Raw genomic sequence first — 15,400 nt, forward strand, 5'->3', positions numbered from 1 at the left:
CTTTGGGGTTTTTTCAGCTAGGTTGAGGAAGAAAATCTGGGGTGTTTTTGTTTGGCGATATAAGTTGGTTTTGTTTTCTTCAGGTGTGGTAGAAGATTTAAAATACTTCACAGAACTATTGTATTTCTTTGAAATGCTTACAAAGAAATATTACGGAAGTACTTAATCCAAAGTCATGAAATACATTGTTATGTTTAATGTATTAAGATGGCTAATTAAAACAGACGTATTATGAAGATGACATTAGGTCTCATTTTAAGACAGTTGGATCAAATACAGAATTAGGAAGATGTTTTATAAGCACATTAGTTAATAATTTTTTGGAAGATTCCTCAAGCTAACTGCTGATACAAAAAAACATAGCATAGGAAGTAATTTAATATATGTTTTGCTTTTTTGAATTCTAAGGGATGCAAAAATGAAAAGAATCTCTCATGGGGAAGAAATGTTAGTTCTGATATTTAAGGCCATAAAGGTAATTCCAATTCAATAAGTAAATCAGATCTCCTGGCATCTTGTGTGGGAGCAAGGTTCAAAGATACAGTCCTTATTTTGAGCAATATTGGCCACTATCATTCAGCAAATAAGTTAAAATTCAGCCCATTTTCCTCTCTGAGGATTAGTACAGATTCCCTGCTTTTTTTTTCTTCATGGGTTTTCTTTTCTGTTACAGAGCAGCAGAACCATTTGTTTGTTTTATTTTGGGTGGGGTTTTTTTGAACAATATTTTTCTGTCTCCTGCTGGGGTGGCATCAGGAGGCTGAAGACCCCATTAATAGTAAAAGTTGGGGTTGTGCCTTGAGGCTGTGGGCAGCCCAGGTCAGGTTTACTTTTCACACTCTTAGGAGTTTTGATACTTTACAAAGCATTTGATAGGAGTTTTTTCCCCCAACACTTGGGAGCTATTTTAGGTACTGTGAAGCTGTCCATAGACTTGGGAGTATGCAACTCACAATACACATCAATTAGATTTTCAGCTCTCTTTTAGTTCTCATGTGCTTTTTTCTGTGTTCTTTAGCTCAGCTGGATTCTGGTTATGTAGTGGAAGCTCTTCTTGATTATTATGGAGCTTGGTTAATAGATGGTAGTAGGTTATTAATCTGATATATAGGTAAAAGACAGAAGTTTTCTAGTTCATGTAATCAGTAGGTATTGATGAGTCTTGATTTGTGCTGTGAGTTTCATATGTATTTATAGATATGAACCTTATGTATGTAGTTCTGAACACCAGATACAGGGACCAGTAGAAAAAGAATTGGTTCTTAATAATCTGGAGTTGTGGTTAGCTCATGTAGTAGAGTGTTACTGTTAAACTACTAATCATCATTTGGGGGTGTAGGTAGAGATTAAAGTCAGATTTAGTCTGGAACAGTATTCAGTTCAGGCTTGGTGTCTTCAGAGATCATATATGTTATTCAGAGGCTGGTGAGACTTTGGGGACAATATCTGTTTTCTCCACTCATATGTGTGTCTTACACAAGCTTATTTGTAGTTGGTGTGTGTGTTTGCTATGTAGATCTTATAAAACTACCCACAAACAATAAAAAGTTTACTGTTTTACATGGCTTCAACAACTTTAGTAATTGTGGGGTTTTTGCTTTTTGTGTTTTAGGAGATAAAATAATGCTAATGAAGCAGCCATTTCCCTGAAGTTTGAGTTCTCAGACTCACTGCCATAATGGGTAAGTCTTCTGTGTAACCTACATAAAAATGTACTACAATTCCTGGGAAAAGTGCTGTGGCTGTTTAACACTATGTAACATCTCTATATGAAAGGCAGTGTTCAGCAGCTTCGTGTATTTGTAATATTGAAAATACTCCTTTTGGAGTTTTTTTGAGTTTGTTTGTTTTTTCCTTCCTTATAACATTGTACTTTTCCCTCATTACACAGTAACTTACAGATTCAAGTTTAGGAAATTGAGATTCATGGTATTAGGGTACTGAGCAATACTTACTGTGCTCTAAATGGTCACGGGTGTTAGAATTAAATTCAAACCACAGAATCTGCATATAAGAGTTTTATCTTACTGCCTTGTGCCATTGCAGTGCAAAGTCACTTCTGTGCAGATGGTTGGACTTGTTCTAGTTATGTGGCACATTTGTATTACTTTAAATTGTATGTCAATTTTTCAAGTTGTGTGTTGTTTGTGAATTGTGAATGTTGTTACTGTAATAATTTCTCAGTGCTCCCTCTCCAAAACATCCCAGCAAACCAACCAACCACACCACACACTTTTGTATTGCTTTTGTTTATCTTTTAATGTTTTGCCATTTTTTTCTAATCTTATGCTTAATAATCAAGTTGCTCAATCTAGGAATACAGCACTCTTCAGGTTTCTGATATTCTCCAACATTTTTGTGTGAGAGAAATGATTATTAAGTCATATTTAGCAACTTTAGATGCTTTGCCACAGTACTTTGGTTTCTTTTGTATAAATTGTGCAATCTGGTAACCACTGGAAACTCCAACCAACTGCCAGAGCATTATTTTATTTTTTGCATTACTGAGCACTACAGTAGGTCATAACACAATAAAATAGTTCAACTGTTTTAATTGTGGCAAATTTTGAAGTTTGTTTTAGTGTGAGAAATTAATAACTGAGCTGCAAGAACACCTTTAGTTGTGCTATTAAACATGGCTGGTAAAACTTGCTTTTATTGATTTGCATCTCTTAGTAGAGTTATGAATAATGACAGCATGAGTGATGATCAAAGTTACTCATTTTCAGACCAACTTTCTACTCTATAAGGAATCTATTAAATTAGAACACTTAAATACTAAAATTTCCTCATACAATAAATATATTTGGTTATATTTCAGTAGAATGTGAAGGAATTCTCACTGTTGCTGAATACATGGGATGCTTGCTTGCTGCTTTTAATGCTGAGCTTTTCTCAGGTCCATGTTTCAGAAATACAGTTTTTTGTAAATCACAGCATTTAGCAATGAATTCCTCAGGAAGCATATTCCATTGTGAAGGAGCATGAAGACACAAAGTCAACACCTCTGGAAATAAATTTTGTTATCCAGTGTTCTACATACTGCTGAGCGCAGTTCTACTGGTGTAGCAAGGAATTAATATAGAATATTAGAAATAAATTAATCTTAATGATGGATGTACAGGCTTTTGAGCTCCTAAGTGCTTTCCTGTGTAAAGGAGCATCCCAGTTCTTGGGCAAATCTTGTCTACCATGATATAAGGACATCACAGCTGCAGCAGATTGTCAGGATTTAGGAATATTTGCCAACTTGAAACCTAAGTTATGTAGCATTCCTGCTCCTAAATTGTCCCCTGGATTGAATGCTTCTGATTCTCCTTGTGAATTCTTCCTTTAAGCCCTAAAGTCCTCTATATTTTCAGTCCTAGAAAAGTTCTGTGGTGTTTTATTTTTGGTTTATTGTTTTGTTGTTGTTGTGGGGTTTTTGTTTTGGATTTTTACAATGCTCCGTGGGCTATCAGCAGACGCTCAGGCAGTTGAGGTGTTCATGTGGGGGTTTATGTATGCCTCTCATGGGCATGATCATACCTGTTCAGGACAGAGCAGAAATAGTTCAAAAGAACTTGCTTTTTGTTCTTTATTTTGTGGAAAGGAGCGGAAAGTATGATCTCTAGTGAACATCTCATCTATGGATATTGTCCTAATCAAAGTAGACAAGGCTTTCCCCTGCATCCCCTTTCTCTTATTAATACAGCCTGCAGTTGAGTGTAATCTTTGTTATGACTTCAATTTTTTTAAACCTGTTAGTGAATTGAGGTTACTGATTAAGCTGTTTATTTCCTTAAGCAGTTAATCATAAATAAAATAAAAATGTTTACAATGTGACAATGATTTTTTTTTTTAATTTAGCAATTATGTATTGAAGTGTAATACAGACTCTTAGATTAGATTAATGCCTGTGTAATTGTGAAATGAGACAGTAATGCCCTTCAAAAGTAACAGTCTTTTTACACTTGTCTGGTCTTTTTCTCTGAGCAGATGAACAGCAAGCTTTGAATTCAATCATGCAGGATTTGGCTGTGCTTCATAAGGCCAGTCGTCCTGTATTGCCCCAACAAGAAACAGGAAAACCAAAGTCATCTTCACCTAAAAAACAGGTAATCTTCAATATCCTCACTAATGCACTGAAACATGGCATATCCTGCTGTGACTTCTGTAATTATTTTTCTTGCCAGACCAGTGAGCATACCAGAATGAGCTATTAGACTCCCACGTGTGCTGCCATTTTCTTTGTTCATATTCTTACGTTAGCAGCAAAATGAAATGGTGGCATTTCAGAGCAGATCATAGTGTATAAAACATTGGAAGATTATAGAGGTATTTGCACCATATGTAAAGGGATTTTATAGTTGTTGTTATCATTATATTGGAAATATACTATTTTAAAATACCAAAGAATAATTTTATACGTTTAGTAGATTACCCAGTTGTCACCTATATCATACCAAAGAATGTCAGTAGATCAGCAGAAATATGCTTAAACTCTTTCACTGCATCTTTGGCCTCAATTTCTTGTTTGTGTGCTGGAAATAAGAGTTCTTTCCAGTTGTGGTTTTTTTCTATAGATACCTGAACAGAAATAGAAAAGTAGTAAATCTTAGTTGATGGGCTTGAACTACTATATGGAGAGATTGGGAGAGGATATAGACTTCTACCCAGATTGAGTTAACTGTATGTTTATTTGATTTGATCCCTAATTTACAGTTCAATAAACTTCAATTTGTGCGTATTTTAAAATTCAAAATATTTGTATATATTTGGCTCTTAAACTGTCAAAACTGGATGTAAACATAATTTTTATTCATTCTTTTTTATTCATAATTATTTATGTGCTTTAAAAGTTGTGAGAGTTCAGTGTGTAACACAGTGGTGCTTTGCTACTGTCATGAAACTCACATCTGAGCTGTGACTTCAGACATTTAGACACACATATAAAATCCAAAATTATTTTAATAGAATCCATGTATAGAAAGTTAGACAAATTTTGTTTATCTCTGTTTCAATTTGTGGATTTTGAGAGTAATCATTTGATAATGATTTTGGAAGATGAAACACTGTTACTTGGATTAATTTTGTGGTTGACTGCATTATTGTTTTCCCTGCAATAGTTGCTAATACAATTTGATTCTTAAAATTATGATTTTTGTAAAGCAGTGTTATTTCCATGTAACTGCATATATAAGCAGAGATGGTTATTGGGAAATGTATTGTGTGACTGCTGGCTTAATTACATGCGTGGGTTTCTATGGTAATGCTTATGAAACAAGATATGTTTCTTAGACCTGGAACACTCAGCTGCCAAGTGTAGTTACAAACATGTTATTGGTAAATCTATCTGCCTATTCAGGATAGAGAATTCTTTGGTAAACAGTTCCACGTTAAATTTGAAGATCATAAATCTGTTATAATATTAACATATATTTACAGAGATTTATGTTTATTTACAGAAGAATGAATTGTACTTCAGACATTATATTAAAAGTTCAAGTAATTCTTAACACTTTGTTTTTTAATTCTTTAAGCCTCTATCATGTACCTCAGCAGAAGTAGCTTGTTAAAATACTTGATATATTGGAAAGGACAGAAAACTAGTATGGAATTTAATTCTAGTGTAGGAGTATTGAATGGGAGTTCATGGGCTTCATCAAAAGAGGTAATAACAAATTAATAGTGGTTCTTTTATCTCTCTTGTTACAGAACGATGTTAGAGTCAAATTTGAACATCGAGGTGAAAAAAGGTAAGGAAATAGTCTTGTCTCTTTGTTTATAGAGTTTTGTTGTGCTCGTGTCATAAAGTTTCAAGTTAATGATTTGAAGTGTTTCAGATTTCTAAGGGGTTTTTTTTGTTGTTTGGGCTTAAATTTAATTTTTATATGAACACAATTTAAAGAGAATTAACTGTTTAAAATGTGGGTTCTGAGTATGCATAAACCTAAATATCATACTGTAGCTATGTCCAATGTGGTATCCTTGGTTTAGTTACCCTTCAGATAGATGCTTTTAGCCTTGAATAGTTACTTAAGTCATTAAAATAGATCTCAAGTTTGAATAGACCAGAAAATAAATTTTTGTCCTTCACCATGTGTAAAAAATGCATGATCATTTATTGTTACTGTAATACCCAGAAGAGGAGGTTGGGTTGTACTTCAGGGGTGCCAGTGTGACAGCTGTAAGAGGGAAATTTATTAGACTCAGATTGTTTCCATTTAATCAGTTAAAATTTATTTACATTTTGTTTATGAGAGGTGGGTGATGTACCTGCTTAAAGAATATATGGCTACTCAAAAGCTGTTACAGAATTTGATGTGTAATTCCTTGCAGAACTGTTTTGTTGACAATTCATTTTGCCTGTCTTTCTGAAAGTATCAAATTTCATCCTACCTACAGAGAAATGATTGTAGAATAAGATCTTTGAAAATACTTAATTAAAGGAAGTAATATCCTGGGCATGCTATTTCTCAAGTGAAATAGCAAATTCTCTAAGTAAAATCAGCTTCAATAAAACCTATACTAGTTCTGGGCAACCCTTAGTGTGATGTGCAACAGTTGAGTGTGTATCCATGCTGATTATAGTATGTGCCCTCTCTTTACATGGAGCAGTAAAAAACCAGTGCTCCCTAAATATCAGAATTTTTCAGCTTCTTCCTATCACTTCTCTGAACATCACATGTAAAAGTACATCAATAATGGTTGAGTTCTGTAAGTCATTTAGAGAGAGTAAGTCTTTTTGAAGGTTTTGAGAATTGAAGTCTCATCTACCTAACAATTTCTTGTGAAATAAGAGGAGGCATGAATTTAAAAGAGAAATGTTTACTTGCTGCCAATTTGCACAGACGGTGCATTTTGCAGTTCATCATATTTCAGTTTCACAGTGGACTAAGTTGACCAGTTCAATATTAATACAAACATAAAATAAGTGTGTGGAAAGATACCTTTCCAAGTTATGATGTTCAATCATGTTATGAGCTGTCCCAAGTGACTTCCCAAGCTTGCTTGCCCAGGGGTACTGGGCAGCCTAGGCTTATTTTTCAGCATGAGTTATAATACTTCTGTTTGCCTGAGCATGTAGCTCTAATGATCAAGTAAAGAAATCATGCAGGAAAAAAAAATTATGCAATTTCTTTCTCACTAGTTTTTAAAAAGGGAAGTGAAAAAGAGAAGTGATTCCAGACTCATTTTCAGTGGTGAATGTGGCTCTTTGTTCCAAGGAGCATGTAGTGTGATGGGTAGAGTTGCAGGCTTGCTGCCCAAATTGTTAACTACAGTGAGAATTGGTTTGTTGGTTTTCTGGGGGGTTGGTTTGTTTGTTTTTTTAAGGTATTTTTTAAAATAAATTTTATTTTTTAAAAAATAATTCTTGATTGGAAGTGGTGTAGTTTCTAGCCTAATTTCAGTGAGAGAAATTGTCCCCCAAACCACTATACTGCTAACTGAACTACTGATGAAAGGGACAGGTACCCTCTCCTAACTTTTCCACTTGACAGAATTTGAGTGTTCTTTCTTCATTGAATGTGAATTGAACATACCTTAATAGCTTAGTCGCTAAAAATATTAGTGATGGAAGCTCTTTTTTGTTTAATGGTGTTGTATCTCGAAAATTAAAATGGTTTTCTATAGTAAAAGATTAGTTGTAGGCAGTTGGGGATAATCGGTTTGCTAGGACATAGAGTTAAAAGAAAATCTAAGTTGTTGACCTACAACTGCACCATTCTTACAGGAGCACACTTGAAGCACAGTTAGTGATGGACTGGGCAGTTTGAGTGTGTAGTTCATTATGGTAAAGATGGTGACATTTAGTTACCTTCCTCAGGTAAGATAGCCTTTTGGATTTCCAAAACATGGGGACTGCAGGAGTAATTCCTTTCTGATGCTTATGCTTGTCAGCCTATAGTACTCCATTGTCTTAGTTTTCTAAAGTGGAAAAATGTAGAAGTTTCTAAGAATTTTCTTCTGAAATGAAAGCTTGCAAAGCATTAAGCAAGTAAAATAGTTACAATGAGATCTAATTCTGTATCTGATTATCCTTTAGATTTTTCATTGCTTTTCTTTCTTTTTTGGAAGTCTCAAAATATGGAGGACAGGGAATAAAGTATAGCCTCTTACAGTCTTTTTAGTAATAAATTTAGTTCTGAGATAGTTCTTAGTTAATGAGTTTCTAGATTTTCATAAGTAATGGACAGAAATTATTTATAACTTAAATTGTGTTTCAGAATCCTGCAATTACCAAGACCTGTTAAACTTGAAGATCTTGCAGCTAAAGCGAAAGTTGCTTTTGGACAGACTATGGATTTACATTACAGCAATAATGAGGTAATATTCTGAATCCTCTAAGTTCTTGCTTGGACATTGATCATTTTAAGGCTGAAATTTGCTCTTGTAAGGAGTGGGAGCCACTTCTGTGGCCAAACTTACTCCTGTGTCAAAACCCCAGATTTCTAATGTGTGTGTGTGTGTGTTTTCTCAAAAAAGGAAGTCTTGTCCGAATTAGGATAGGCAGGAAATGCATAAAATGCTTCATGAGTAATGTTATATCATAATGATGACTCTGATTTGTTGAGAAATGGATAAATTGTCTTCTTGATCTGCCACAGTCCTGTTGTGTGACCCTGGGAAATTCTTTACCTCTTTGAGCGCTGTCATATTTGTGAATTTGAAATAGCATTTCTCCTTTCTTGTCGATAATTTTCTTTAAGGATTGATCTTGGTAGGTAGTTGCTAGAATACTGCATTTAGATACTGTGGAAAACTAGGCTTAACTGTTGCTCCTCTAAAGTGTCTGGTTCCCAAAGATTTCTTGGTAACAGGGCCAGCACTGTCAAGCCACTTATGCCTGATCAATGTTCTGGTTTTCCTTTGGAAGTAAGGATGGAATTATTAATAGCAAACGTATTTACAGATGCAGGATCCATTCTTAGGGGTTACATCTGGCTTTTGCCTTGAGTCAGCACAGTGCATGAAGGCTTATTCATCTCCTTGGTTAAACACAATGGAACTACTGTATCTACTCTGCATCTTTGCAGATGAAAATGCCAGTGATTGCTCTTTGTTGGTTACTCACTACATTACCAGGCACTTCTGTGAAACTGATCCTCAAAATGAAGAATTCCAACAGAAGGTTTTTGTAGTTTAGGAAGGTCAGGTGAAACGACCCTTCATAATACTTTAGCCTCAGCTCCTTCCACTGGTAGATTTTTAGGCATTTTACTAGGCTTTCTCTTCCTACCTTATGCACTAGTTGGCAAATCATGCCATCACCTTTCTGAAATGTGATGGTGATAATGTGTCACTGGCATTAAAATTGCAATTTAACAAAGAAGCATACACTTCGTTATATCAAGATCTTCCTCCTCAGTCCCATCTCTTTTTGTATAAAAATACTGTATTTTGACTGGTATTTTATTTAAGCATCATTGAGTCTATTTACAGGTAGAATAGATTTAAAAATATGTATTCTGTTTTTCCTTTGTTACAAGCAGAAGCTGTAATTTACAATCCTGAAACACAAGCCCAATTTTAATTGTTATAGAATTCAGATCTCTGTTGCCTATTAATGGCATAGTTTTCTGTTCTAAAGATAATGTGTATGCCAAGTTAATGCTAGTTAATTAGGTCCCAGTAAGATTCTAGTGAGGGCTAGAGCTGTTGCACATGGATCACATCTTCCTTAACCAATGCTGTTTTTCAGTGGAGAAATTCTATTAGTGATGCAACTTTAAACAAGCATGTTTGTAATATTTGAGATACAAAAATCTGCTTTATGCTCTATGAAATAGGACTTAAGTTTACAGACTTGTGTTAATTTAGGCACTGACCCAATAGTACCAATTTTGCTGAAACTTTTGGATATTTAAGTTCTATATATGCGAAATGGTTGCTTCTTGTGAAGACTTGTTCCACTTAGTAGGGGAATCTGAAGGAAGAGTTAAAGTTGAACTCCAGACTTTTTAATACTTACTTAAGGGATCATTTAATAAGGTTTATTTTCAAGTTGTTTACTATGAAAGGAAAGATTCTGTTTGTCCTCTGCACTTGAGTTCCTCATTTCTTGCTTGTGTCTTGTTTGACTTTTTTTTCCCCCTCCCCCTTTTTCTGTAGCTTGTAATTCCATTAACCACACAAGATGACCTGGACAAAGCTGTTGAACTACTTGACCGTAGTGTACATATGAAGAGTCTCAAGATACTGCTTGTAATACATGGAAATACACAGGTATGAGTAGATATGCTAAATATTTTTCCTCAATTTTCATAATGAAGCAAAATTTGTATCTTTTCTTAAAGATCGCTTTTTCCCAATTGAATATGATACTGATTGCTTCTTCATTTTACTTTAAGCATCCATTAGCCTTTTGTACTGACTCAGTTTTAACTCTTTCCTAGATCCTGTTCCTGTCTTTTGATTTGTCTATCCTACAGTGGTAGAAAAGTGAGCCTTAGTAGAATGATATGAAAAGAGCATACAGAATTTAAGTAATGGTAGTTATTTGAAACTATTCTTTAAGTTGTATGTGGGAAGTTCAATATTTGTTGTAGCAAAGACTAATGGTCTATAGACTAAATGCTGGGATATTTTGGTATTATCTAACAAATCATGGCATTGATACTCCTAGGATTTGTATACTGGTGCATATTGAAAATGAATTTTAAAGACTAAGAATAAGCTACTAAAATAGATGAATTGTGATGTAAATTGGCAGGCTACTTTTTTGACTGCTTAAAAAATGGAACGTACTGCACAAAGCCTATAAAGTTTACAAAGTGTTTTCATTGTCAGGAATGTAAAGTAATAACTGCAGCTTGTAATACTTATGCATTTTCAGTCACCCAGTGTAAATAACGTGGAACCCTTGCCCTCACTGGAAGATTTAGATAATACAGTGTTTGGTGTGACAGACAGAAAAAGGCGACTGTCTGTAATAGGTAAGCTGCACATTTCAATGGCTTTAACTGTAAAAATGTCTTTTGTAGTATTCTCTTAATGAAAATGTTGCTCTCAACAGTCTGTCTCTTCTACTCATCAATGACTACTATAGAATTTGCATTGGGGGATTTTGAGTATTAAGACTAATGTGTTTTAAATATATATAATACAGAAAATTATCAAAAAAGCCCCACAAATGAGTGTATGTAGTGTTATTTTTGGGTAACTTGAAAAGCTGATGTTAGTACTCCCCTTTATTTTCTGATACAGGAATTAGCTACTGAAAAATATACTTATATGGCAATGTGTTTCCTTGCTGAGTTTAGGAAGTTTTTTTACTGTTTGAGCATCTGTGTAAGATACTGATGTTGAGACTGATGTAACCTTTTTGCTTATTCATGTTTTTAAGTTGGATGATGTTAACTTTGAAATTTAATTATGAAACTAGAGAGCATAATGAGTAATTTCCCAGACAATTTAATTAAACTATTATGCATTTATTTTTAATATATGTGTTTATGTTCTTACAGACTTAATATTCAACACAGAAAAACTGAAATTCTCAAGAGTTGTAAAGGATTAGTTGACATGGGTAGAAGGGTTTGAATTTGATTTTGTTCAAAAGAAGGAATTTACCTAGCTAGATGTGTGGGCAAATTTTATTTCTGTTCCTGTATAATGAAAATTCTCTTTAATGTCATTGAAGCAACTCTGCCCCAATTTTTTTTTGTAATTTCTGGATTGCAGATTTTAATGCAATACTTAAGTCTTGTATTGTACAGGCATCTAGGGGTTTCCTAAAGCAGGAAGTGATCCAGGCAGACTCAGTGCCTGTGAAACCTTTGAATAAAACCCTTGAATTCTGGGTTACTGGAGAGATTCTGACTGGCCCTTTTCTTTCAAAAGGTTCTAATACCCGTGATAGGAGTTCACCTCCTCCAGGATACATTCCAGATGAGCTGCATCAGGTGGCTCGAAATGGGTCCTTCACCAGTATCAACAGTGAGGGTGAATTCATTCCAGAAAGTATGGATCAGGTATGTCTGTGATTATTGAAATTAAAGTTTTATTTTTGAAATACTGCTGTTCAAGAAGGATCTGGAATTATTAGGAAGAACAGCAAAAAAATTGATGATAACTATGAAACTTAATTGGTGACATAAGGTTGAAATAATTGTGCTGTTAAGTCTTGCAGAACCTGGTTGGCTTTTTTCTCCTCTGTCTCTTCAATTTTTTAAATATACTGTTACAAGGAGAAAGATATCTGAGTGAGATAGTGATACAAGTAACAGCAGAGATGTCTCCATTAGAAAGCACAAGCCCCTTTATTTTACTGAGAATAATATGTAAGCAGGACCAGCTTTACAACTTTTCCAGGTAATGAAAAGGAGATTTTAGGAAGGAGTTTGGATCTATCAGAATTGTTTGGACTCAGATGATACTTAAGAGTTGGACTCAATGATCCTTGTGGGTTCTTTGGTACTATGTTGGGGTAGAGGCAAGGGGATGGCAGTAGGCCTGGCATAAATAAGCTCTGAAAGAGTTCCCAAATTCACTTTTTTGGTGTGTAACAATCACAAATGTATGTTGTTTTTTTTTTCTTCTTACCTGCATGATATCACTGTAGGATATCAGCACACTTAGCAAAAATACAAATCCAGCTCTCTGAATATAAAAATTGCCCTTCAAAACAGCAGGAAAAGAAGGAGGAATGTAACTGCTCACAGAATTGGCAATGGAGAAAGATGTTTCAAGGAGGAAAGAAAAATAATGCTGCATACACAAATCAGTTCAAGTTGTTGTTGACATTGGCAGTGTATTTACAAATGGCAAGAGGCAACAGTTTTTATGAGCTGACTAAATGAGAGACAGATGATAAAGCAAAGGGATAGTACAATTTATTGCACAATTTTAATGACTGAGCTGAGAATAGAGACTGAATCTCCTACTTTCCAGACCAGAGCTATTCATTATCATAGCGATGTGGTCAGATCCAGCCCAGGTCTGGATTCATTCCAGTGAAATAGTTACTTTTGGCCTGGGCAAAGTAATTCTGGTCATTGACTGGTCAGACAGACAGATGATCCCTGAAGCCTGGGATGTCCATTCACTCCTAAGTATTCCAGAAATATATAACCTGTTGTGTATGCATTGCTGTGTGAGCTGTCAACAGATTTAAATTAATGAATTTTACTTTCCTAAGCAGCCAGGTTAGTTCAACCTAAGCAGCCTCAAGGGCCAGTTTGGGGTGGTGGGGTCACAAATCCCATTTGTTCCTCCCCACTACACTGCCACATCACCTTGGCAAGTGTTGGCCACGCTGTCACAGCCCGCCCAACAAAGACAAGAAGGGAATTTGGGAGTGGAGGGTTTTGCTCTGCTCTGATGTTGATCTGCCTGAGCACAGCTATTTGCACTCTGACAGCAGACCCCACTTTCTGTAACAGATGAGGGGTTGGGTAAAGCCCATGGACTGCCAACTGGGCCATAGTGCATTGGGTTAGAGAAGTAATCAATGTGGTTCAGCATGAGACAAGGGGAATAAAAATGCTGAGCCTGTTGTGAATATTGTCCTACTCAATACAGTGTTCATTTAAGCATTTGAGTTTGCAGAGTGCAAGCTCACTTTCTGGACACTATTTCTTTAATAAGTCTTTGATTGGTACATGGCAAAGTGCCCAGGACCTTTAAGATGCAGCACAGACCATAAAAACTGGAGAGGTAACTGCTTAATTTACAGCAAAAGACTGGCATCCAATTCATATAAAATAATAGATGTTATACAATATGCCAAAACAAACTTCATTTTAGGAAGGAGCTTATTTTAAGGCATCAGAAGAGCTGCTTTTCCACTGTTTTTACCAGTTCTTACCTACTTTGAATTTGTTTCTTATTAGCTGTTTTATAGCAGAACCATTAACTATTTAGAAAAAAAAAATTGGAAAAAAACCAAACCCTTGAACTTGTTGATCTTCCTCTGTTTGTTATTTATTAGATGCTGGATCCATTGTCTTTGAGCAGTCCTGAAAACTCTGGCTCAGGAAGCTGTCCCTCGCTTGACAGCCCGTTAGATGGGTAAAAGTTATTTTCATTCATTAATTAAATTATTTATCTTTATTAGATTGCATAATGTCTCAGTTGTAAAATACAACTCCTGTAGAGTGACAGTACTTCCAGAAATTCCTTTGTATGTTATAGAATGTTTCTAAAAGCTTATAGTAACTTAATTGCTTATTAATACATGGAAAATACTGTAGCTTTTTTTAAAAATAATTCATATTTAAACCACAAAAATTTAGATTTTAGGTCCTACAAAAATGTACTGAAGGTTTTTACTAAATGTTACTAGATCTTTTCATATGTGTGGTGTATATTCCCTGGCAGTGAGCCATTCCATTAAATTTACAGTTCCTAGGCACTGCCATGTGAAGTAGGCTTTCCTTTACCAAAGCAATTCAAGAAGGAGGGTAGAACCATTCACAGGCAATCCCATCCTTCCCTTTGTAATTACTGTCTATCCCTCTCCCCTTGTTCCTTTTGCAAAATTTCAACTTATTTTTCTTCTTAAAGCCCACCAGTCAGCAGGAGGCAGTGTGTGCTGTGGGAGGTCATTTTGGGTTGACCTCTGAGGAGACTCCTGTGTTTTGTGGGGGTCATTGTCCACCAGCCAAGTCAAGCAGAACATATTCCTGTCTGGTTTATGGTGGTCAGGCAAATAACCTTGGGTTTAATGTGCAGATTTGCTCTTTGTTCTTTCAAACTGTGAAACAAAAAAACCCCTGCTAATAAAATATTTTATTTATTTGAAGAGCTAGAGGTCACTGCCTGTGGCAATTAATCAGAACTGTATTATTCAGCAGTACTATTTCATTTGAGAATATGTGGTTTGAGAACACAAGTAGATTTGGTCTAACAAATACAGTTTTGAGTTTAATGAGTCTGCATTTCACAAGCAAGACAATAGGCTTGAAAAGTATTTTGTGATTTTTAGTGTGGTAGGTTATACATAGACATTTAATGTTTAATGTAGCTCCGTAGAAGAGAAATTTTACCTAATTGCCAAATTTAGGATTTATGTGGGGTAGGAGTGTGAGTGGAAGAGGTGGAAATAAAACAAATTTAATGCAACTCATATTTCTTTATCAAAACTTCTTTTGGTTGTTTTTATTTACTTAATTTGTCACCTCTACTTAGTTTGTTTTCCTTTTTTTTTTTTTTTCCGTTTAAACATTTCCTACAAAGATGTAGGTTTTGTGTCTCCATTTAGCTTCTGTTACCCATTAGAGAAATTCTTACCAGAAAAAGGAGGATACTGTTTTGGTATGTTTATGGAAATAAACTGTTATCGATTGCTCTGACTGGCAATCCCATCCATTCCTTTTGGTGGCTGGGAGTTACATACCAACTGTAGGTAAGAAACAATGTGATCATGTAAGAACCAAAAAATTTTTCATCATTCTATAACTCAATAAAATCACTC

The 15,400-nt window shown here is 35.1% G+C and overlaps 1 protein-coding gene across 3 annotated transcripts in view; it reads left to right on the plus strand.

The window, feature by feature from the left end:
• MAP3K2 (mitogen-activated protein kinase kinase kinase 2) overlaps positions 1–15,400 on the plus strand; it is a 52,141-nt gene that overhangs the window by 18,787 nt on the left and 17,954 nt on the right. Inside the window, exons 2-9 of one of the 3 annotated variants that reach the window (XM_033064758.2) lie at positions 1,613–1,682; positions 3,979–4,097; positions 5,698–5,738; positions 8,211–8,310; positions 10,096–10,209; positions 10,820–10,919; positions 11,827–11,957; positions 13,916–13,995. In XM_033064758.2, coding sequence (XP_032920649.1) covers positions 1,679–1,682; positions 3,979–4,097; positions 5,698–5,738; positions 8,211–8,310; positions 10,096–10,209; positions 10,820–10,919; positions 11,827–11,957; positions 13,916–13,995 — 689 coding nt within the window. In that variant the 5' untranslated portion in view covers positions 1,613–1,678. Of the gene's footprint in view, positions 1–1,258; positions 1,683–3,978; positions 4,098–5,697; positions 5,739–8,210; positions 8,311–10,095; positions 10,210–10,819; positions 10,920–11,826; positions 11,958–13,915; positions 13,996–15,400 lie in introns of those variants that run through there. The other 2 variants (XM_033064760.2, XM_042779451.1) reach the window with 2 other exon arrangements.

Source organism: Catharus ustulatus, chromosome 7 (genome assembly GCF_009819885.2).
Source record: "Catharus ustulatus isolate bCatUst1 chromosome 7, bCatUst1.pri.v2, whole genome shotgun sequence".
NCBI classification, from domain to species: Eukaryota; Metazoa; Chordata; class Aves; order Passeriformes; family Turdidae; genus Catharus; species Catharus ustulatus.